This window comes from Oryx dammah, unplaced genomic scaffold (genome assembly GCF_014754425.2).
Source record: "Oryx dammah isolate SB20612 unplaced genomic scaffold, SCBI_Odam_1.1 HiC_scaffold_17, whole genome shotgun sequence".
NCBI lineage: Eukaryota > Metazoa > Chordata > Mammalia > Artiodactyla > Bovidae > Oryx > Oryx dammah.
Window position 1 is genome coordinate 21,397,376 of NW_024070201.1, and position 23,996 is coordinate 21,421,371.

The 23,996-nt window shown below is 40.6% G+C and overlaps 1 protein-coding gene across 1 annotated transcript in view; it reads right to left on the minus strand.

Annotated features, from left to right (window-relative positions):
* The window catches only part of ALG9 (ALG9 alpha-1,2-mannosyltransferase), a 117,661-nt gene extending 95,280 nt beyond the window's left edge, over positions 1–22,381 (minus strand). The window contains exons 1-6 of the mRNA XM_040257952.1: positions 22,171–22,381; positions 21,036–21,174; positions 19,907–20,041; positions 9,567–9,637; positions 4,241–4,329; positions 916–1,051 (exon numbers count right to left, since the gene is read on the minus strand). Of these exons, the coding sequence (XP_040113886.1) occupies positions 916–1,051; positions 4,241–4,329; positions 9,567–9,637; positions 19,907–20,041; positions 21,036–21,174; positions 22,171–22,301 (701 nt within the window). The 5' untranslated portion in view covers positions 22,302–22,381. The remainder of the gene's footprint in view (positions 1–915; positions 1,052–4,240; positions 4,330–9,566; positions 9,638–19,906; positions 20,042–21,035; positions 21,175–22,170) is intronic.
* Positions 22,382–23,996: the final 1,615 nt, after the last annotated feature.

Below are 23,996 nucleotides of genomic sequence, written 5' to 3' on the forward strand. Positions count from 1 at the left end.
AATTTGGCTTAAAGCTCAACATTCAGAAAACGAAGATCATGGCATCTGGTCCCATCACTTCATGGCAAACAGATGGGGCAACAGTGGAAACAGTGTCAGACTTTATTTTTCTGGGCTCCAAAATCACTGCAGATGGTGACTGCAGCCATGAAATTAAAAGACGCTTGCTCTTGGGAAGAAAAGTTATGACCAATCGAGACAGCATATTAAAAAACAGAGACGTTACTTTGCTGACAAAGGTCCATCTAGTCAAAGCTATGGTTTTTCCAGTAGTCATGTATGGATGTGAGAGTTGGATTATAAAGAAAACTGAGCACTGAAGAACTGATGCTTTTGAACTGTGGTGTTGGAGAAGACTCGAGAGTCCCGTGGACTGCAAGGAGATCCAACCAGTCCATCCTAAAGGATGAATTTTTTTGGAATATATTTTGGAAAAGTCCTGAATATTTTTTGGAAGGACTGATACTGAGGTTGAAACTCCAGTACTTTGGCCACCTGATGCAAAGAAGTGACTCACTGGAAAAGACCCTGATGCTGGGAAAGATTGAGGGCAGTAGGAGAAGGGGATGGCAGAGGATGAGATGGTTGGATGGCATCACTGATTCTATGGACATGGGTTTGAGTAGGCTCTGGGAGTTGGTGATGGATAGGGAGGCCTGGCATGCAGCAGTCCATGGGGTCGCAGAGAGTTGGACATGATTGAGCGACTGAACTGAACTGAGCAGACAGCAGATGCTTAATAGTCACTGCTCTTATTAGAATTAAACATGAGAGAAATATTCTTCCACTTCCCAGAATCTTTATATAATTAATTCCCATAACTTCAGGCCCACCTAGAGACTATGGAGACAACTAACATTCAGATGGACTTTATGCCCAGTAACACATGGAAGATGAATCACGTTAGTTTCTTACCCAAGAGCTGCACTGAATGGCCAGCCTAGGATGGCCCCAGCAGCTACTCCAAGCACAGCAAAGGAAGTTTTGTCCATATACCAGCCAGTCATGGCTATCAAGGTAGTGTACATACAGAAGCTGCTAGGAAGGAATGCTGCAAGACAAAAAAAATGAAAAAAGGAGGGAAGGAGACAAGGGATTGAGATATACTAGGTATCAATTATTAAAAATGAACCTGCAAAAAAAAAAAAAAAATGAACCTGCCTTGCAAAATGTCAATAACCAAGAACATACTTTGAGCAATGATATATTAGAAATGAGGAGTAAAGTGATTCTCCTTAAAAAGAAAAAAGGTCAACAATTTTCTTATTTTCATAGTCCTGTTTTTTTATGTACCAGCATGTCACCCAATTATACAATGTCATTTATCTCCTGGCCTGTACTCCAAGTCTAAAACTTACAGGATTCCAGGTTCCCCAGGAATACCCTCAGGCTATATTTCCAGGCAGGAATTACACTTCAAGAAACTTAGAGCCGTTGGGGCTTCCCCAGTGGCTCAGTGGTAGAGAATTCACCTACCAGTGCAGGGAACATGGGTTAGATCTGTGGTCAGGAATATCCCACGTGCTGCAGAGCAACTAAGCCTGTGCGCCACAACTACTGAGCCTGTGCTCTGGAGCCCGGGACCTGCAACTACTGAAATCCTCCCGCCCTAGGACCTGTGTTCCACAACAAGATAAGCCAGTGCGGTGAGAAGCCCGCATCCCAACTAGAAAGGAGCCCCCGCTCATCACAACTAAAGAAAAGGCTGTGCAGCAACTAAGACCCAGCAGAGCCTAAAAAATAAAATAAACTTAGAGCCATTGTTAACAGTCTGTTTTGGAGGAAGTTAATCCTCTGATAGTCTTCTGAGACTGTCCAAACAGCAGCCTGTACCCCAGCGGAGTTCACAGAAGCCTCTGAAGAGCTACATCTGTTAGACGGCAGCACTGCTTTGCACCCTGCGTCCACTGCCACAGGAAGTTTGGCCTTTAGATGTCCCCCTAGTTATTTCATCACATAACTTTCTTGTCGACCACCTTCAGGGTCTCTGTGACAGTAACATTTCATCCAGGCATTCCTATTAACTCTACATGAAAATGCAGACCTGCTTCTCCCTGCTGTTTAAGGGCTTCCCCTAGGAAGCACTAGGTAAGAAAACTCAGTACCAATTCCAACAAGAACCACCGTGAACAGGCAGTATGGTGATTTATGTTGATGTATGGCAAAACCAATACAATACTGTAAAGTAATTAGCCTCCAATTAAAATAAATAAATTTTATGGAGAAGGAAATGGCAACCCACTCCAGTGTTCTTGCCTGGAGAATCCCAGGGACGGCGAAGCCTGGTGGGCTGCCGTCTATGGGGTCGCACAGAGTTGGATACAACTGAAGCGACTTAGCAGCAGCAGCAGGGAACTAGATCCCACATGCTGGAACTTAAAGAGTTCACATGCCATAACTAAAGATCCTGCTTGCCCCAATGAAGATTAAAGATCCTATGTGCAGCAACTAAGCCCCAGCACAGCCAAATAAATATTTTTGAAAGAACAAAAAATAAATAAATAAATAAATAAAATAAAATAAATAAATTTTAATAAAAAAAAAAAAGAAACTCCGCAAAGGCATTCCTATGGCTGATTGATATTGATGTATGGCACAAACCATCACAATACTGTAAAGTAATTATCCTCCAATTAAAATAAATTAATTAAAAAAAAAACTCAGCAAAGGGTTCAGAGGCTCTGTATCAAAGGATGCCTTTAAGTTATTTGTGCCTTAACATACTCAACTGAAATTATAAAACTAAAGATACTCCCAGGTATCTCCCTCATACAAGAATCCATTTTAGGACTAGCAAAATAACTAAAAAGACATGTGAAGTACAACCTTCCCAGACAAATGCTAAACAACACTGATGCCAGCCCATGCTGCTGATTCCAGCTCTAAGGGGAGGAGAGGAACCTGAGGTCTCTGCCCACTTAGAGGCCAGAACATAGTCTCATTTAGGCTCTCAAAGCTATTCAGGTAAGAGGCCTGAGGTCTCTGTAGAACATGGATTAAGATACAGTCATTGAAGGAAAAGTAAGTATATATCAATACTTTTACACTAGATACTATTTTTGTGTACATTTAATATGTGTACTAGATTCTGGTACATACAAGTCAAAATTAAAACTCAGATAATTACATCTAGTAACTAAATTGTTCTGGGTAACTGGGAACAGGCTACCTTTTAGGAACAGGTCACTCTGGCACAGGTCAAAAAACACAAAGGTTCAAAGGCAGCACAGCTGGAAAGCCACCACTCTACATTAAGGATTTTATTCTAAATTTACAGAAGCTTACTGTAAAAAAAAAAAAATTCAGCAGAAGATGTGTACTTTTATAGAACCCATGGCAAGTAACTGACATAAAATAGAACCATCAAGACCAGGGTCTCTGAAACCATGCTAAGTCATTTCAGTCATGTCTGACTCTTTGTGACCTTGTGGGCTGTTGCCCGCCAGGCTACTCTGTCCACAGGATTCTCCAGGCAAGAATACTGGAGTGGGTTGCCATTTCCTTCTCCAGGGGATCTTCCCAACCCAGGGATCAAACCTGTGTATCTTATGTCTCCTGCATTGGCAGGTGGATTCTTTACCACTAGCGCCACCTGGGAAGTCCTTGAGCAAAATAAAAGAGATTTCTTGAGCAAAATAATTTTCCTTCTGCTAACAGCAAAGAAAGGCAGTGGATGCCTCTGTTTTTCAGCCTTGCAATGATAACAAATATATATAATAATGTAAAAGAAAGCAACCTGATGAAAATAACAGCTCTACCACTTATGAATTTTTTGACTTTTGGCAAGTCATTTCACCTTTCTAAGTTTCAGTGTGCTTACGTGCAAAAATGAGAAAACAATTATCTGACTTTTATCATAGGATTGTTGTAAAGGTCAATGAAGGTCATGAAGATAATCCCCCGTGTGCACGTTCAAGTCGTGTCCGACTCTCTGCGACCTTATGGACTGTAGCCCACCAGGCTCCTCTGTCTATGGGATTTCTGAGGCAAGAATACTGGAGTGGGTTGCCATTTCCTCCTCCAGGGGATCTTCCCGACCCAAGGATCTAACCCATGTCTCTTGTGTCTCCTGCATGAGCAGGCGGGTTCTTTACCAGTAAGCCACCTGGGCAGATCATAGGTCTCTGGAAATTACTGACATGTTATACAAATATAACCTACATCTGGACAAGTTCTTCTGTTTGATGCAACTGCGAAACGTCAGTGAACCTTTTACGCTCTCACCTGCTCTTTTACTTACCTGATGACGAGCAAAACATCCCAGTGCTGAGAACCAAGAAGGCTAGCATCATTCGACTCACATGCAGCCCAAACTTCTTACACACAGCCCTAGAGGGAAGGCAAAGACTATCAACACAGCAGACTTTCAGGATGGAAATTTCAATTTGCAGCACAAAAACAGGCCTGCATCACAGAGAACACTGAAGATCTAAAGTCAAATACAGGACTGTCTCAACAGGTCTGTTAGCAATTTCATGTGCATAAACATTCTTATTCCTTATGCAGGAGAGAAGCTCTGTACCTAAGAGGAAACGTATACTTTCTATAGATTATCTCTACAGAATAATCTATGGTAGATTATGTCTAACATCAGTAGGAAAACAGTCTGGTGTAATGGAAAAATAACAGACCTCACATGCACAGGTTACAATCTTGGCCCTTCCATTCACTAGCAGAGGCCCCCTAGCCTAGTAACATCTCTGTAAGATTCTTCATCTGTTAAATGAGGATAATGATAATACTTACTGCATAAGGTTTCTGTGAGGACGATGCATGGCAAAGTACTCAGAAGAGTGCCAGGCACAGAGCTGCTCAACAGAGGGTAGTTATCAGGAAAGAAGACTAGGAGGCACACCAAAGTTTGAATAAAAGGTTATCTAAGTCAACGTTCCTCAATAAATTATATACTTTCTTTAACTTCTGTCTTATAGGTCTTTTCAACCCGATAAGTAAAACATCAGTAGAGGTGATTTTTGCTTCATTTAGTCAATATTCGTTCAGACATAACCACGTGTTAACTCTTCTTGCTCAGATTCTTAACTGCATCACAGAGCTTCTTTCTGAAATAATTTTGTTTCTTCCTTAATATATCCTTTAGAAGGTTCTTTGTAGTAAGGATCTGTTAATGGTAAATTCTGGTTTTTGACATTTTTTTCATTTTGTAAGAAAAGCCTTCATTTAGCTCTTGGTCTTAAAAGGTGATTTAGCTGAATATATCACTTTAGGATGACAGTCATTTTCTCACAGAACTTTGAACATATATTTTGTCTTCTGGCTCTTGAGAAGGCTTATGTTGGTTTTACTGCCTGACATTTCTTTGTAAGATTTGTATTAGTCCTCTGTCAACCTGTAAGATCTTCTTTACTCTTGGTTTTACACAGTATCCCTAATTACTCTTTATTTATCCAGCTCAGGACATTAGGCTTCCTGAATTATGGATTAGTGTCCTTTCTCCTTTGATTCTGGAAAATTCTTAGCTATTACTTCTCTGAATACTGCCTCTCCCTATTCTATAATCTCCTAGATCTGATTAGATATAAATCAGATTTTCAACTCTACCACAGCATTTTTTATCCTCTCACCATTTTTTTTCTTCTGTCACTCTGTACTGCATTCTTAGTAATTTCTTCAGATTAATCTTCTGGTTTATTTATTAGAAGTATCAAATCAAGAGAACAGACTTGTGGACACCGTGCGGGGGTTGGTGGGGGGAGAGGGTGGAACGAACAGACAGAGTGGAATGGACACATAAGCCCTATCATGTGTAAAGCAGATAACCAGTGGGAATTTGCTACGTGACTCAGGGGGCTCAAACTGGTGCTCCACGAGAAACTAGAGAGATGGGGTGGGGTGGGAGGCAGGAGGGAGGTCCTAGAGGGAGGGGACGTAGGTATACGTATGGCTAATTCATGTTGATGTATGGCAGAAACCAACACAATATTCTAAAGCAACTATCCTTCAATTAAAAATAAATATTAAAAAAACTTTTTTAAAAGAAATGTCTAATCAGTTGTATACCCTGATGCTGGGAAAGACTGAGGGCCGGAGGAGAAGGAGGTGACAGAGGATGAGATGGTTGGATGACATCACCAACTCGATGGACATGAGTTTGAACAAACTCCAGGAGATGGTGAAGGACAGGGAAGCCTGGCACGCTGGTTGCAAAGAGTTGGACATGATTTAGTGACTGAACAACAACAAATCAGCTGTTTAAACTATCCACTGAATTTTCTATATCAATTATTATATTTTTAATTCAAGTTCTGTGTGGTTCTTTTTAAAATCTGCCTGGTCATTTTTGTAGTCTCATTATCTTTTTTTATTTCATTGTGGTAAGAACACCTAATATGAGATCTACCCTCTTAAGAGATATTTAAATGTAAAACACAGTACTGTATCAATAGGCATAATGTTGTATAGCAGATGTCTAGAGCTAATTCATATAAGTGAAATATTATATCCACTGATTAGCAACTTTCTGTTTCCATCGGCCCCCAATCTTGGCAACCACAAGTCTATCCATTCCTTTGCTTCCATAAGTTCAAGCATTTCAGATACCTCGTGGAAGGGAACTGTGCAATATTTGCTCCCCTGTGGCGAGTAATTTCCTCAAGGCGCATCTACATTGTCATATCTTTAGGATTTCCCTTTTTAAAAAAAATATTTTTCATTTTTAGTTAATCATTTATTCATTATTTTATATTTGGCTGCGCTAGATCTTCGTTGCTGTGTGGACTTTCTCTCATTGCAGCAAGGAGGGGCTACTCTAGAGTTGAGGTGCGAGGGCTTCTCATTGCAGTGGCTTCTCTTGTTGCACAGCAGGGTGCCTGACCTTCAGTAGTATCAACTCACGTGTTCAGATCACAGAGTCGGACACGACTGAAGCGACTTGGCAGCAGTAGCAGCTCCAGCATTTATAATTTGTAGACTTTTTGATGATGGCCATTTTGACCAGTGTGAAGTGATACCTCATTGTACTTTTGATTTGCATTTCTCTAATGATTAGCAATGCTGAGCATCTTTTCACATGCTTATTGGCCATCTGTATGTCTTCTTTGGAGAAATGTCTATTTAGGTCTTCTGCCCACTTTTTGACTGGGTTGCTTTTTGTTGTTGAGTTGTAGGAGCTGTTTGTATATTTTGAAGATTAAGCCCCAGTCAGTCACATCATTTGCAAATATTTTCCCCTAGTCTGTAGTTCGTCTTTTCATTTTGTTTATGGTTTTCTCTGCTGTGCAAAAGCTTGTAAGTCTGCACAACACTGTAAATCAACTCTATTTCAACTTAAAACATAATAAAAAAATTTTTTAAGCAGTTATAAGTTTAAGGCCCCAAGTGTTTATCTGCTTTTATTTCTATTGCCTTGGGAGAATGACCTGAGGAAACATTGGTACAATATATGTCAGAGAACGTTTGACCTATATTCTCTTTTAGGGGTTTTATAGTGTTATGTCTTATACTTAAGTCTTTAAGTCAATTTGTGTTTATTTTCTAGTATGGTGTGAGAGAGTATTCTAACTTTACTGATCTATTAATACAGGTGGCTGTCCAGGTTTTCCAACACCACTTGTTAAAGAGACTATCTTTTCTCCATTGTATAATATATCCTTGCCTCCCTAGACAAAAGCCATTCTAATAGATATGAAATGATCTCCCTGTGGTTTTGATTTTTGTTTTCCTTATGACTAGTGATATTGCTATCTTTTCATATGCCTGTTGGCCATTTTATTAGCTTTAACCATTGAGTTAGAAGGGCTCCTTATACATTTTGGAAATGAACTTATCATATATATGATCTGCAAATATTTTCTGCCATTCTGTAAGTTCCTTCCCACTGCATTGATTGTTTAATCTCTCATTAGTCTTTTATTTCATGCTTTCAATTCCCTATTTTATTTCTTTAAAAATATTATTTTATATTCTTATTTTAGTGATTCCTAATAAATGAAGTTTTGTAGGTCAGCTTTCTATTGATGATCTCTGCTGGCTCTCACTCATAATGACCTGTTCCTTTCTGTGCTTTGTCATTTATTTTTATTATAATCTGGTTCACTAGAACTTTATCTATGGTAATTCTTCGACAATTGGATTAAGAATCCAAATCTTTAGAGAAATTTTACTTTTTGATTTTGGAAGATGTCTGGAAAGGAAAGGAAAGTGAAGTCACTCAGTTGTGTCTGACTCTTGGCGACCCCAAGGACTGCTGCCTATCAGGCTCCTCCATCCATGGGATTTTCCAGGCAAGAGTACTGGAGTGGGGTGCCATTTCCTTCTCCAAAGGTGTCTGGGGACACTATTGTTGTTCAGTCACTAAGTCATGTTTGCTCTTTGCAACCCATGGACTGCAGCAGGCCAGGCTTCCCTGTCCTTCACCATCTCCCGGAGTTTGTTCAAACTCATGTCCATGGAGTTGGTGATGTCATCCAACCATCTCATTCTCTGTCACCCTCTTCTTCTCCTGCCCTCAATCTTTCCCAGCATCAGGGTCTTTTCCAATGAGTCGGCTCTGGGTCAGGTGGCCAGAGTACTGGAGCTTCAGCTTCAGCATCAGTCCTTCAGTGAATATTCAGGGTTGATTTCCTTTAGGATTGACTGGTTTCATCTCCTTATAATCCAAAGGACTCTCAAGAGTCTTCTCCAGCAGCACAATCCAAAAGCATCAATTCTTTGGCACTCAGCCTTCTTTATGGCCCAACTCTCACATCTAGAAAAACCTACAAACCTTTGTCAGCAAAGTGATATCTCTGCTTTTTAATACACTGTGTAGGTTTGTCATAGCTTTTCTTTCAAGGAATAAGCCCTGAACAATTTACAATAAATTCTAAACTTGGGGCTTAGGAGACCATGCGGGTAATTTGAATTCAATCCGGAATTCATACGAAGACCAACTTAAAGTTACAATCCTCAAAGGTAGCACTGGATTTCTTTTTTTTTTACTTTATTCTACTCAGAGTCAAGACCAAAGAACTTTTTTATCTGACATTGTTGGCTGTTTTGCAATGGAAAGACTTTAAGTAATGGTTACTAAGTCCAAATACCTTTTAAAGCATTCTTAAAATAAGACGTTTGTTAGGTTTCATGTTTTTTTTAAAAAAAAAGGTAGCTATTTTTATTACTGGGATACTTAAATGCTTAATATTTTCACTAATATTCATTCAACCAACAGTTACTTGGCAGAAGACAATCATACTGAGTACATATAAGAGCAGTGAGTCTCACACTGGAAATAATTTCCTATCAGCTAAGCTCAAAAGGGGAAGACAGACATCATGATTTATCTCTTAGGACCAAAAAAAGGCTCTACAAAATCCTACCAAATAAAGTACTACTCAGATATATACTTATGGAATTGAAATTATAATATGAAGATATAGCATTTATCACCTCAGGAAATTAGAAGTATTTCTTCCCAATGGTTGGCTTAAAAAAATTGAGTTTTAGATATAATATCAGAAGCTAGAAGAAAAATGCCTTCTATTTCTAAACACTGTTTCTATCATCAGAGAAATAACTTATGCTCAATTTGGCTCTTACAGCACTTTTAGAAGCAAAGTTTTTATACTCACTTGTAAAAGTAAAGTTCACATATACAGCTCACAAAAGCCAGCAGACATCGTAAAAAGTAAAAGACAAGAATCTGAAAGAAACCCAGAACAAGAAAACAGAAGTCACAGGTACAAGTTAGAAAAACTCCTAAAAGATGAAACCACTCTCATCTGTCAGTAATAATTATAAATTGGTATAATCCTTTTGAAAAACAGTATGTATCAAGAACCATGGAAATGTTCATACCTCCAAATTCAAGTATGGAAGTACATTTATTGACTACTTCTATGACTCCAGCCCACAAAAGTAACTCAAAATATAGGAAGGGAGTTCAAGTCAAAAGACGTTAACTGCAGCTCTACTAATTTAGTAAAAACTATTTAAAAAGCTACAAAATGTTCAGTTACAGGAAAATGGCTAAATTATGTTACATCTATTTCATGTTATATCTATTCATGATACAGATACCAAAGTTCATGGTTACAAAGACCAAAGTTCATGGTTACAAAGACAGTGGAAAAATTCTTATCATATAAATCTCATTCACATGACAAGCATCTCTCAGACAATTATAATAACATTGCAATTCTTATAAAATTATAACAAAATACTAAATGAAAACATACATGATTTATACATCACAGTTATAGCTATAGAAATCAGAAGTACATGAAAAAATAGAAAGAAATATAATAAAATGGTAAAGGTGGTTGTCTCAGGCTAGTGAGACTTACATGCATATTCTTCCTCCTATCATCCAAATGTCTGTAATGTGGTTTTATTAATTTTATGAATACAAATTTTAAACACAAAAATAACAAAATAAAACCATATTAAATAGCTCTTCTACTACAGTATAACTAGTATGTTTAAGAAAAATGAATACCTCTGAATATAAGCACTATTTAAATATATTCTACGATTAATATTACTGCATATAACTTAAAAGCACTTTCTGATTTATCATTATAACCAAAAAAACAAAATTCCCAAAAGAATCCAATCAAGTGATCAGCAAATGTCCAAACTCATTGATTAATTCAACAATATACTGAAAACCTGCTATGCACTGATTACTCTTCTAGATGCTACTAGGAATACAGATAATTTTAGTACAAAGTATCCACATTTAAAGACTACTCATCTGGTTGGTGAGAGTACAAAAACACATTTAGAAAGTCAAAAACTAACACAAGATAATCAAAGAACTGTACTTGGGAACAGGACAATGATGCCCCCGTAGTTATTAATATTCAGCATAGTAACTGGATGTCAGATCAGTACAAAAAGACACAAAAAAGAAAAGAAGTAAGTATAAGAATGGAACAGAAGAAACTAAATTCAGTATGAACAGATGAAAGAGAATCCAAGAGACTTACTTGACAAAATGTTGACACTGATAAGGAAATTCAGTGAAATTGAGATCAAAAAGCAAAAGTCAATTGTCACAGGCAAATTTAGCCTTGGAGTACGGAATGAAGCAGGGCAAAGGCTAATAGAGTTTTGCCAAGAGAATGCACTGGTCATAGCAAACACTCTCTTCCAATAACACAAGAGAAGACTATTCATGGACATCACCAGATGGTCAACACCAAAATCAGACTGATTATATTCTTTGCAGCCAAAGATGGAGAAGCTCTACAGAGTCAGCAAAAACAAGACCAGGAGCTGACTGTGGCTCAGATCATGAGCTCCTTATTGCCAAATTCAGACTTAAATTGAAGAAAGTAGGGAAAACCACTAGACCATTCAGGTATGACCTAAATCAAATCCCTTTTGATTATACAGTGGAAGTGAGAAATAGATTCAAGGGATTAGATCTGATAGACAGAGCGCCTGATGAACTATGGACAGAGGTTCGTGACATTGTACAGGAGACAGGGAGCAAGACCATCCCTGAGAAAAAGAAATGCAAAAAAGCAAAATGGCTGTCTGGGAAGGCCTTACAAATAGCTGTGAAGAGAAGACAAGTGAAAAGCAAAGGAGAAAAGGAAAGATATAAGCATCTGAATGCAGAGTTCCAAAGAATAGCAAGAAGAGATAAGAAAGCCTTTCTCAGTGATCAATGCAAAGAAATAGAGGAAAACAACAGAATGGGAAAGACTAGAGATCTCTTCAAGAGAATTAGAGATACCAAGGGAACATTTCATGCAAAGATGGGCTCGATAAAGGACAAAAATGGTATGGACCTAACAGAAGCAGAAGATATTAAGAAGAGGTGGCAAGAATACACAGAAGAACTGTACAAAAAAGATCTTCATGACCCAGATAATCACGATGGTGTGATCACTCACCTAGAGCCAGACATCCTGGAATGTGAAGTCAAGTGGGCCTTAGCAAGCATTACTACGAACAAAGCTAGTGGAGGTGATGGAATCCCAGTTGAGCTATTTCAACTCCTAAAAGATGATGCTGTGAAAGGGCTGCACTCAATATGCCAACAAATTTGGAAAACTCAGCAGTGGCCACAGGACTGGAAAAGGTCAGTTTTCATTCCAATCCCAAAGAAAGGCAAGCCAAAGAAGGCTCAAACTACCACACAATTGCACTCATCTCACACACTAGTAAAGTAATGCTCAAAATACTCCAAGCCAGGCTTCAGCAATACATGAACCGTGAACTTCCAGATGTTCAAGCTGGTTTTAGAAAAGCCAGAGGAACCAGAGATCAAATTGCCAACATCCGATGGATCATCGAGAAAACGAGAGTTCCAGAAAAACATCTATTTCTGCTTTATTGACTATGCCAAAGCCTTTGACTGTGTGGATCACAATCAACTGTGGAAAATTCTGAAAGAGATGGGAATACCAGACCACCTGAGCTGCCTCGTGAGAAACCTATATGCAGATCAGGAAGCAACAGTTAGAACTGGACATGGAACAACAGACTGGTTCCAAATAGGAAAAGGAGTATGTCAAGGCTGTATACTGTCACCCTGCTTATTTAACTTATATGCAGAGTATATCATGAGAAATGCTGGGCTGGAAGAAGCACAAGCTGGAATCAAGATTGCCAGGAGAAATATCAATAACCTCAGATATGCAGATGAGACCACTCTTACGGCAGAAAATGAGGAGGAACTAAAAAGCCTCTTATTGAAAGTGAAAGAGGAGAGTGGAAAAAGTTGGCTTAAAGCTCAACATTCAGAAAATGAAGATCATGGCATCTGGTCCCATCACTTCATGGGAAATAGATGAGGAAACAGTGGAAACAGTGTCAGACTTTATTTTGAGGGGGGCTCCAAAATCACTGCAGATGGTGATTGCAGCCATGAGATTAAAAGACGCTTACTCCTTGGAAGGAAAGTTATGACCAACCTAGATAGCATATTAAAAAGCAGAGACATTACTTTGCCAACAAAGGTCTGTCTAGTCAAGGCTATGGTTTTTCCAGTGATCATGTATGGATGTGAGAGTTGGACTGTGAAGAAGGCTGAGTGCCGAAGAATTGATGCTTTTGAACTGAGGTGTTGGAGAAGACTCTTGAGAGTCCCTTGGACTGCAAGGAGATCCAACCAGTCCATTCTAAAGGAATCAGTCCTGGGTGTTCATTGGAAGTATCGATGCTTAATCTGAAACTCCAATACTTTGGCAAACTCATGTGAAGAGTTGACTTATTGGAAAAGACCCTGATGCTGGGAGGGATTGGGGGCAGGAGGAGAAGGGGACGACAGAGGATGAGATGGTTGGATGGCATCACCGACTCGATGGACATGAGTTTGAGTAAACTCCAGGAGTTGGTGATGGACAGGGAGGCCTGGCGTGCTGGGATTCATGAGGTCACAAAGAGTTGGACACGACTGAGCGACTGAACTGAACTGAACTGATACCTGCAATAAAAGTGAATGTAAATGAGAGTTGCACAGTCGTGTCTGACTCTTTGCGACTCCACGGACTATTACAGCCCATGGAATTCTACAGGCCAGAACACTGGGGTGGGTAGCCTTTCCCTTCTCCAGGGGACCTTCCCAACCCAGGAATCGAACCCAGGTCTCCCACATTGCAGGTGGATTCTTCACCAGCTGAGCCACAAGAGAAGCCCAAGAATACTGGAGTGGGTATCCTATCCCTTCTCCAGCAGATCTTCCCAACCCAGGAATCGAACCGGAGTCTCTTGCATTGCAGGTGATTCTTTATCAACTGAGCTATCAGGGAAGCCCTATACCTGCAATGAGTTCCTAAAAATATTACAGAAAACAAGATAACATCCATAATAGTAATAAAAAGTATAAAGAATCTAGGCATTATCCTAATCAAAGAATGGGTAAGCTTGACATGGATTATTTTTTTTTTGATACATTCTTTAAATTTTATTAAAAGACAACAGAAAAACGAGGTCCAGTGGTTAAGAATCCACCTTCCAATGCAGCAGATTCGGACTCAATCCCTGGTAGAGGAACTAAGATCCACATGCCATGGGGCAACTAACCCAAGCACTGCAACTACTGAGCCCATGAGCTCCGGAACCACTTGTGACAACTAGAGAGAAGCCTGTGCACAGCAGTGAAAGATCCCGCATGCCACAACTAAGACCTAATGTAGCCAAATCAATCAGTCAATTAAATAATTTTTTAAAAGACAAAAACCTGACTAAATGATAAGCACATCATTTATATATAATAGGGATGGAATGATGTAACACTGTAAAAATACTGTCATGCGTGCATGCTTAGTCACTCAGTCGTGTTCGACTCTCCGTGACTTCATGGACTGTAGCTTGCCAGGCTCCTCTTTCCATGGAATTCTCCAAACAAGAATATTAGAGGTGGGCTGCCATTCCTTTCTCCAGGGATCTTCCTGACCCAAGGATTGAACCCATGTCTCCTGCATTGCAGACAGATTCTTTACTTCTCAAGCCATCAGGGAAATCCATTGATTCTCATATTAATATGTAAATTCAATGCAACCCTAAGCAAAACCTGCCAGAATTTGGGAAGGGGAAAACTGATTCTAAAATTATTTTTAAAATAAAATTTTTAAATGGATAAAGTGAAAAATTCATCAGCCATACTACAAAGCCATAATAATAAAAACAATATGGTATTCTCTGACACACTAACCAGAGACTTAAAACAAATGGCCAGAAACATACATGCGAATGAGAGGTACAAGAAAGATGGTAATAATGTTACAAATCAGAAGGAAAAGGAATAATTAGCAGATGGTTCTGGAAAATCTACTTCACTATATAGCCAAAAATGAAGCTGGATCTTTCTACAATTGATATATTTAAAAAAAAAAAAAAACCTGAATGGAGTAAAGCCTTATATCTGAGGGTTTCCCTGGTGGCTAAGATGATAAAGAATAGGCTGGCAATGCAGGAGACCCAAGTTCAATCCTCGGGTTGGGAAGATCCCCTGGAGAAGGAATGGCAACCCACTCCAGTATTCTTGCCTGGAGAACCCCATGGACGGAGGAGCCTGGCGGGCTACAGTCCATAGGGTTGCAGAGAGTCAAGACATGACTGAATGATTAAACATGCACGCTGATATGTGAAAGACAAAATTACAAAGTTACTATGAAAAAATACATAAGATTAACTTTACGATCTATGGTGAAGGATTTATTTTAGAAAGACCCAAAATCCACCAACCATAAGTCAAAAACTAATTGGTTTGACTCTATCAGAACTAAAGAAAGGACTACAAAGTTAGTAAACAGGTGACAGTCTAGGAGAAAGGATTTCCGGTACCTAAAACCTACAAGGGGTTACTATTGAGAACTTCTACAATCACAAGAGAAAATCAGAAAATTCAATTGAAAAACAGGCAAACAGGCTTCTCTTGTGGCTCAGTGGTAAAGAATCCACCTGCCAAAGAAAGAGACACGGGTTCAATTCTCGATCCAGGAGGGTTCCACATGCTACAGAGCAGCTCAGCCTCAGTGCCACAACTACTGAGCCTGGGCTGTAGAGCCCGGGAGCCGCAGCTACTGAGGCCCCCTAGATCCTGTGCTCTTCAACAAGAAAAGCCACTGCATTGAGAAGCCTGTGCGCTGCCACTACAGAGCCTGTGCTCTCTGCAACTACAAAAAAGCCCGCACAGCAATGAAGACTCACCACCACTGAAAACAAATAAATAAGTAAGTAAAAGAAAAACAGGAAAAGGATGTAAACAGGTAGTTCACAGGAAAACCAGTCTGAATGACTGGTAAATATAAGAAGAAATTCTCCATCTTACTGTTTGTCAGAAAAATGCAATTAAAATGAGGAGCATCTGTCTATGGATACCAAAGAGGAAGGGGGTGGGGGACAGATGAGTTGGGAGAATGGGGTTGACACATACATACTATTATGTATAAAATAGGTAACTAATGAGAATCTACTATATAGCACAAGGAAGTCAGTGCTCTGTAGTGAGCTAAATGGGAAGGAAATCTTAAAAACAGGGGATATATGTATACATATAGGTGATTCAGGGCTTCCCAGGTGGTGCGAGTGGTAAAGAATCTACCTGCCAATGCAGGAGGCATAAAAGAAGCCAGTTCGATCCATGAGTCAGGAAGATCCCCTGGAATAGCACATGGCAATTCACTGCAGTATTGGTACCTAGAGAATCCCCATGGACAGAGAACCTGGAGGGCTACAGTCTATAGGGTCGCAAAGAGTTGGACACGACTAAAGCAACTTAGCATGCACACATGCATAGCTGATTCACTTTGTTGTATACAGAAACTAACAACACCGTAAAACAACTATACTTCAATAAAAATTAATTTTAAAAAATGAGAAATATCTCACATACTTAGAGAGTCAGAAATATCAAGTGCTCAGGAGATGTTAGGAAGCTGAAACTCCAAACACTGTTGCTGGGAGTCTAAAGCTGAATATCTGTTCTGGAGAGCAATAAGGCACTGCTCCATGAAATTACACAGTCCATGGAAACACGCATGGGATCCCATTCCTGAGTGTACGGTTCAGAAAAATTCACACTCCAACCCATAAGGAGACAAAACAAAGCTGTCCTTTTTCAGAGTGGTAAGAAATTGTAAAGGTAACTGTCACTAAGAGTACCAATTATTATCATATTGTCTTGTGGATCACAACAAACTCTGAAAAATTCTTCAAGAGATGAGAATATAAGACCACCCGACCTGCCTCCTGAGAAACCTGTATGCAGGTTAAGAATCAACAGTTAGAACTGGACTGGTTCCAAATTGGAAAAGGAGTACATCAAACCTGTATATTGTCACCCTGCTTATTTAACTTCTATGCAGAGTATATCATGAGAAATGCTGGACTGGATGAAGCACAAGCTGGAATCAAGATTGCTGGGAGAAATATCAATAACCTCAGATATGCAGATGACACCACCCTTATGGCAGAAAGGGAAGAAGAACTAAAGAGCCTCTTGATAAAAGTGAAAGAGGAGAGTGAAAATTTAAAACTCAACATTGAGAAAATGAAGATCATGTCATCTGGTCCCATCACTTCATGGGAAATAGATGGGGAAACAGTAGAAACAGTGACAGACTTTATTTTGGGGGGCTCCAAAATCACTGCAGATAGTGACTGCACCCATAACATTAAAAGACACTTGCTCCTTGGAAGAAAAGTTATGACCAACCTAGACAGCTTATTAAAAAGCAGAGACATTACTTTGTCAACAAAGGTCCTTCTAGTCAAAGCTACGGTTTTTCCAGTAGTCATGTATGGATATGAGAGTTGGACTATAAAGAAAGCTGAGCACGGAAGAATTGATGCTTTTGAACTGTGGTGTTGAAGACTCTTGAGAGTCCCATGCAAAGCAAGGAGATTCAACCAGTCCATCCTAAAGGAAATCATTGTAAGGACTGATGCTGAAGCTGAAACTCCAATACTTTGGCCACCTGATGCAAAGAGCTGACTCATTTGAAAAGACCCTGATGCTGGAAAAGATCAAAGGTGGGAGAAGGGGATGACAGAGGATGAGATGGTTGGATGGCATCACCGACTCGATGGACATGAGTTTGAGAAAACTCCGGAAGTTGGTGATGGACAGGGAGGGATGGCATGCTGCAGTCCATGGGATTGCAAAGAGTCAGACACGACTGAGCGACTGAACTGAACTGAACCAAACTGTCTTTCAGCAACAATCTACCCTTTACTACTCTGAATTATGATGCTGCAGTTGGGACTCTAGAAGCTACAATTTGAAGTAATAGTGGAAAGCCAAGTGGAAATGGAAATTTTAAGCTCTGCATATTGTTATTTCTCTCTGGGGCTTCCCAGGTGGCTCAGCAGGTAAAGAATCTGCCTGCAATGCAGGAGAGCAAGAGACATGGGTTTGATCCCCTGGCTGTGAAGATCCCCTGGAGGAGGGCATGGTAACCCACTCCAGTACTCTGGCCTGGAGAATCCCATGGACAGAGGAGCTTGGTAGGCTACAGTCCATAGGGTTGCAAAGAATCAGACACAACTGAGGCGACTGAGGATGCAGGCACACATGCACTGTTATTTTGCTACTAAGTCTCTCTTCCTGTATATCCTTCCTTTGACAAATAAGTTCAAAAAAATCAGAAATTTGATACTAGTTAGGGACAGAGGGATAGAGTTCTATCACTCTCTACAGGTGCTACCTTTCTGATTATTCTAAAAAGGAAATGCAATCCTGTCTCTCCTCTGTCAAAAACTTTTGATGGTTTCATAATACACTTGGGAAAAAAAAGAAGTCTAATTGCCTAAAGCCTGGCCTCTTCCTCTCGGTCCCATCTAATCCACTCCACCACTCACGCTCTCCTCCAAGCATCAGACCTATTGGCTAGGGACTTTGGACCTGAGGAACAACATGGTGGTAAGTTCCCTGGGTTTTCCTCTGGTCTTCTATGTTCCAGACTTGGAACTACAGAAGTTGGAAACTAGAAATGCCAATGTACACAGAAGTAAAAAAACAACAACCAAGGCCTGCTCTATCTAGCCATAAGACCAAGAAAGGGGTAGCCTAGCAAGAAAGAAAACTTTTAGGCAATATCCACTCTAATCCAGCCAAGCACCCCAGAAAAAAATGTGGCTCCAATTCCACTCACACCATCAAAGGTCAGGTGGGAGACAAGGACTCCTTGACAGTGGTAAGGAGCTCCCTCTCCCAGCACAGTGTCAGTGGAGACCACTTGGAGATCTTGGACTCTGCTTCCCCCAAACCTAGCAGTAATGAGGCATATCCACCCTGACCACTAGTGTGGTATCCGTGGAGGACCACTGGGGAACACAGACCTCAAGCCCCAGTTGGCAGTAACAGGTGGAGAACCCTGTCCTTTTCTTACTGTAGTGCTATCAAAAGAAGCCAGCTAAAAGAGAGGCTTAAATAAGAAAAGCAGAATAGTACAGAGGAAGCTTGCTGGGCCCATGAATAAGATCCAGAGTCTCATATTGTAATACCCAAAATATCAAAGTTTCAACTAAATATTGTTGGTCACACAGGAAAATCTCAACCTGAAGGGAAAAAGTCGATCAACAGATACCTAAAACAAGATGAGACATTAGAATTACCTGAGAAAGTTTTAGAGGAGCCATTGTAAAAATACTTCAACAAGCAATTAAAAACACACTGGAAACAAATGAAAAAATAGAGTCTCAGTAAATAAGCAGAAGATAAAAAGAAAAATCAAATTGAAATTTTAGAACTGATAAAATACAATAATCAAAATAAAAGCTCAATGGATAGACTCAACAGCAGAATGGAAGGGACCGAAGAAAGTGTCGGTAAGATAGAAATTGTTCAATCTGAACACAGAGAAAACAGACTGGAAAAAAAAATGAAGAGAGCTTCAGGGACCCATGAGACTATAATAAAAGATCTAACATCCACATCATTGGAGTCTCAGGAGAGGAGAAACATGGCAGGATTGAAAAACTACTAAAAAAAATAATAGTAACAGTCAAAATCTTCCCAAATTTGCAAAACACATAAGCCTAAAAATTGAAGAAGTTGAATGAACTCCAAACAGGATAAACCCAAAGAAATCCACACTAAAGATATATCACAGTCAAATTTCTGAAAGGTAATCAGGTTAGGTCTCGGTTAACTCCTAATTATCCTTCAGTATTTTATTTACATTAAACTCTCCTAATACGCTAACCTATCACACATTGTACTTTTCCTCCAAGACCCACTGCATTTAAAATTACTTGTTCCATGTTCGTCTTCCTCACTGGATTTCATGAGGGAGGGGTTTGATCACTGTTAAACTCACAGCACTTAACAAAGCATCTACCAAATACAATTTGCTCCATTAATATTTGTTGAATAATAAATAAATAAATGATTCTTCAAAAAAAGTCCTGTTTTAACAACCAATACATTTTGTCTTTTTCACAAAACTGTTCCAGAGACTCACCCATCTCTTCATCAGTTGTGACTGCTTCCAAGTTGGCCTGCTCTTACCTTATTAGTTTGTAAAATTCTCGCATGAAATGCAGCTGGCCAGGCATGAAGCAACAGGTAAGCATACGAGCGAATGGCATAAGCTGGAGAATATTCCCAAGTCTGAAACCCCTTCCCATAGATGAGGTAGTGTGTCTAAAAGTACAAAATTAATGGATTCAGGGTTATATTGGCCAAAACTTCTTGTTAAGAGGATGCAGGTAAAGTTTCTAAGCAAAAATTAACTAGACAAAGGTACACAAAAATGCTGAAATTGTCAACAAGATTTGCAACTAATGGATGGATAAGAATCAAAATGACCCAATACTGATATATTAAGATATTACAAATCTTGTAAGACTATCATTTGGCCAACATTGAAAGCTCAGATTTTATCCTCTACTTATTTAAAAAAAAATACTCTTTAGACAAAACAGGAAAGCTCAACATCCTATATTTTCCTAAAACTACCTACACTAAGCATTTATTTTTTATGCAAAATGTGATCAGAAAATTTCACCTCTGAATTTCCTATAAAAGTGTCCAACAGACTTATAAATGTATAAATCAAGAAACAGCAATATAAGCATAGTATGCAGTAACATTGTTTATTTTAGTAAACATCAGTAGAAAAAAAGCCAAAAAATTTAAAGAAAGTCGTTGCCTCTGGGGACAGGTGTTTGTACACAAGATGTAGAAAATAGAGTTACTGCTTAAATAGAGTTACTGCTTTTCCTTTGCACTTAATATTTTTAAACTACCTCAAAGTATTACTTTGATTTTTAAAATGTTTCAAGAAAATTACAAATTAAACTGTTTTGTGTAACTGCCAAATTCCTATATCCTTCAATAGTAGGTAAATCATCAGCTTAGAATACAGAAGTGAAAATAAAGTCATTTTACTAGTCAGGAGGATGAGATGGTTGGATAACATCACCGACTCGACGGACATGGGTTTGGGTGAACTCCGGGAGTTGGTGATGGACAGGGAGGCCTGGCCGTGCTGCGGTTCATGGGGTTGCAAAGAGTTGGACATGACTGAGTGACTGAACTGAACTGAACACTTGTATATCATTTGTATCTTGATTAAAAACAAGGACCCAAGCAGTGAAATTGAGAACAAAAAGAGAAAACTAAAGAAATCACCTACTGGTTCCCAGTAGTTGAATGTTTCATCACAGTCCGAGATGTTGCTCAGCAGGGCAGCACATAACCTTGCTGAGAGCAAACACTTGAAGGCAGTAGGTCCTTCGGGTGCCCAGACTTGTCCGGCTTTGTTCCCAGATAACCTGCTCAGAAACATAAGCATGTGATAGGAAGGACATGCTAACTAGAAGAACTAAAACTAGACAAAAAGGACAACACGGCAAGAGACACCAAAGCACTTGAGTTAGTCACCTAAAAGGGTGAACCGTTAATTGTTCTGCGTAGAGTAAGTGAAGAACGAATTAAGACCTTAGTCAACGTTAGTCATTACGTCCACTTCTTGTTTGGCATCTGTGACACTCTGCTTATCCCAAACCAACAAATCGCTCACTTGAAGGCCACAGCTTTCGTCGTTTTTTTTTTTTTCCGGCTGCTGCTGCTAAGTCGCTTCAGTCGTGTCCGACTCTGAGCGAACCTATGGACAGCAGCCCACCAGGCTCCCCTGTCCACAGGATTCTCCAGGCAAGAATACAGGAGTGGGTTGCCATTTCCTTCTCCCCTTTCTTTTCCTAACAAGGTCATTACTTTCCATGGCTTTTATTCATTTCCCGGTCTGTTCAAATGCCCAGAGGATACTGTGTGCAAAGGACATCAACGTGTCCTCCAATTCCATTCGCTGACAGCTCCCTGGCGCAGTCTTAACCTGTAGCCCCCAAGTTTGGAGAGAGGAGGCTACTGATGTTGAGAGTGCTGGACCCCGCACAGAAGAGTAAAGGGCCGAGACCCTGGGAGGACCGAAGCTGTGAGAGACAGCCATACAAGGTGCTCTTTGCTCTCTCCAACTAATCCTGGTCCTGGGGCGGAAGCCGCACAGACCTGCACTCCAGGTTTCTCCACTAGCAGCACGGGCCCGAGCTGGGGGTGGGGGGTTGGGGGGGGTGGGCCTGGGTCTCATCTAAGCCCTGGGGGGCGGTCTCATCTAAGCCCTGTGGGGGTCTCATCTGAGCCCCAGCGTGCACCCGGCCCGCAGAAGGCGCGGGGTGAAGCGACTGCGGACCCTCCCGCACCGCGCGGGCGAGACCCTGCCCGCGGCAGCCCCGCGCAGCCCGGCCACGCCCCCGGCGCGCCCGCACACCTACTCGGGCCGCGGCTCCGCGCTGCCCGTCTCCCGGCTGCACAGCAGCTCCCGCAGCTTGTCGGCGGCCGAGGCCGTGTCCCCGCCGCTGCCCCCGCTTCCCTTCAGGCGCTGCCGGGCCCCTCGGCTCGCCATGGCAAGCGTGGGAAAAAAAGGTAGAACTCCGCACCCTACGAAAGCGACGAGCGCGGAGACATTGCCGGGGCTGGCAACGGTGTCCGCCGAGGGACAAAAGACCTCGACATGCGCAGAAACGACTAAACAACAGCGTACCTGGGCCAACTGGGGCAAATCCGAGTTAAGAAATGCGATAGTTATCCCTTCCACTTAACTTGTAACTCTGGGCATGCCTTCCTCCTCTCCCTAATTCTCTCTTCCTTCACTTCTTAGCATTCTTCACTCTCCTACAAATACTGTCCTTCAGCATCCCTTTAAAAGAAAGCACAAATAGAAAGTGATTAAAACAACTCCATGTGGAATACATAGGTACTCAGTTAAAAATCATAGCACAGCCATCTATCAAAGAGAAAATTCTTTTAAGATCACTGACACCTTGTCCTCGGTATTTTGGCAAGTAATAGGGACAGCCTGTAGCGAATTAACTGCTTCAGAGAGACAAAGCGCTAATAGCAGAATACAGAATTAGAAGAAAAGTGAAAGGCTAAAGAAATTCTGTGCAGCAAATTCAACAAGATGTCAGTTATTGCCATTGCCACTACAACATTGGTTTCCCTGGTGGCTCAGAGGGTAAAGCGTCTGCTTGCAATGCAGGAGACCCAGGTTCGGTCGGGAAGATCCCCTGGAGAAGGAAATGGCAACCCATTCCAGCATTCTTGCGTGGAGAATCCCATGGACGGAGAAGCCTGGTAGGCTACAGTCCACGGGGTCACAAAGAGTCAGACACGACTAAACGACTGACTTCAATTTCACTACAATATTATGGTAAGCATTTACTGTGCTTACCATAAAGGATGAAACCATCCTTTTAAAATTAAATACAACCACCTTAATTTTACCAAAAAGGAAACTAAGGCCCAAAGTTGCATAGCTAAAGAAGTGGTAGAGCCATATTCCACTCCAGGTCTTGCTACAAAGCCTGTGTTCTTCCAACCAGGAGACCAGGAAAAAGCTCTTAATTTCATACATTCCGCCACAGGCACCTTGATGATACCACACCGGTGACTCAGGGGTCATGCATCTGTTCCTGACACTCTGCCTGCTCCCCCAGTCGCAGAACTCTGTCCTGCCGTGGAGCTCTATACCAGTAACTAAAACAAGGTTATAGAGGGACTGAGAAACTTGACAGGATCCCTAGTTAAGACTTCATACTAAAAATTTCCAAGTATTAACAATGGAGACTGATCCTATTGCTCAATTCCCACATGAAATTATTAGTTACCAAATTCAGACATCCTAATCTATGTCATAAATCCACCTCTTTTTCATTTCACTCTAGTCAGGCCCCTCCCTGACTCTACCCAAGACTACTACAATAGCGTCCTTACAGGGATCTCCCATCTCAAATTGATCCTGTGCAACATTGTCCAATTAACTTTCTAAAATACTTCTCTGTGTCACTTCCTTAATCAAAGATTACCAGATTTTCCCTATCGCCTACAAAATAAAACACACACTTCTTATTCCAGCATTCATGGGCTTTCATGAACTAACTCCAGGTACAATCTACTTTTCTAATCTCATCTCCCACTACTTTCCTATACACACTTCATGTTTCAACTAAGTAGCCTGTGAAGGACCCCAGATATTTCCTTATCTATACCTCTGCTTATGTATGCTTTCTGCCTGGAATGCATGCCCTCCTTGCCTAAC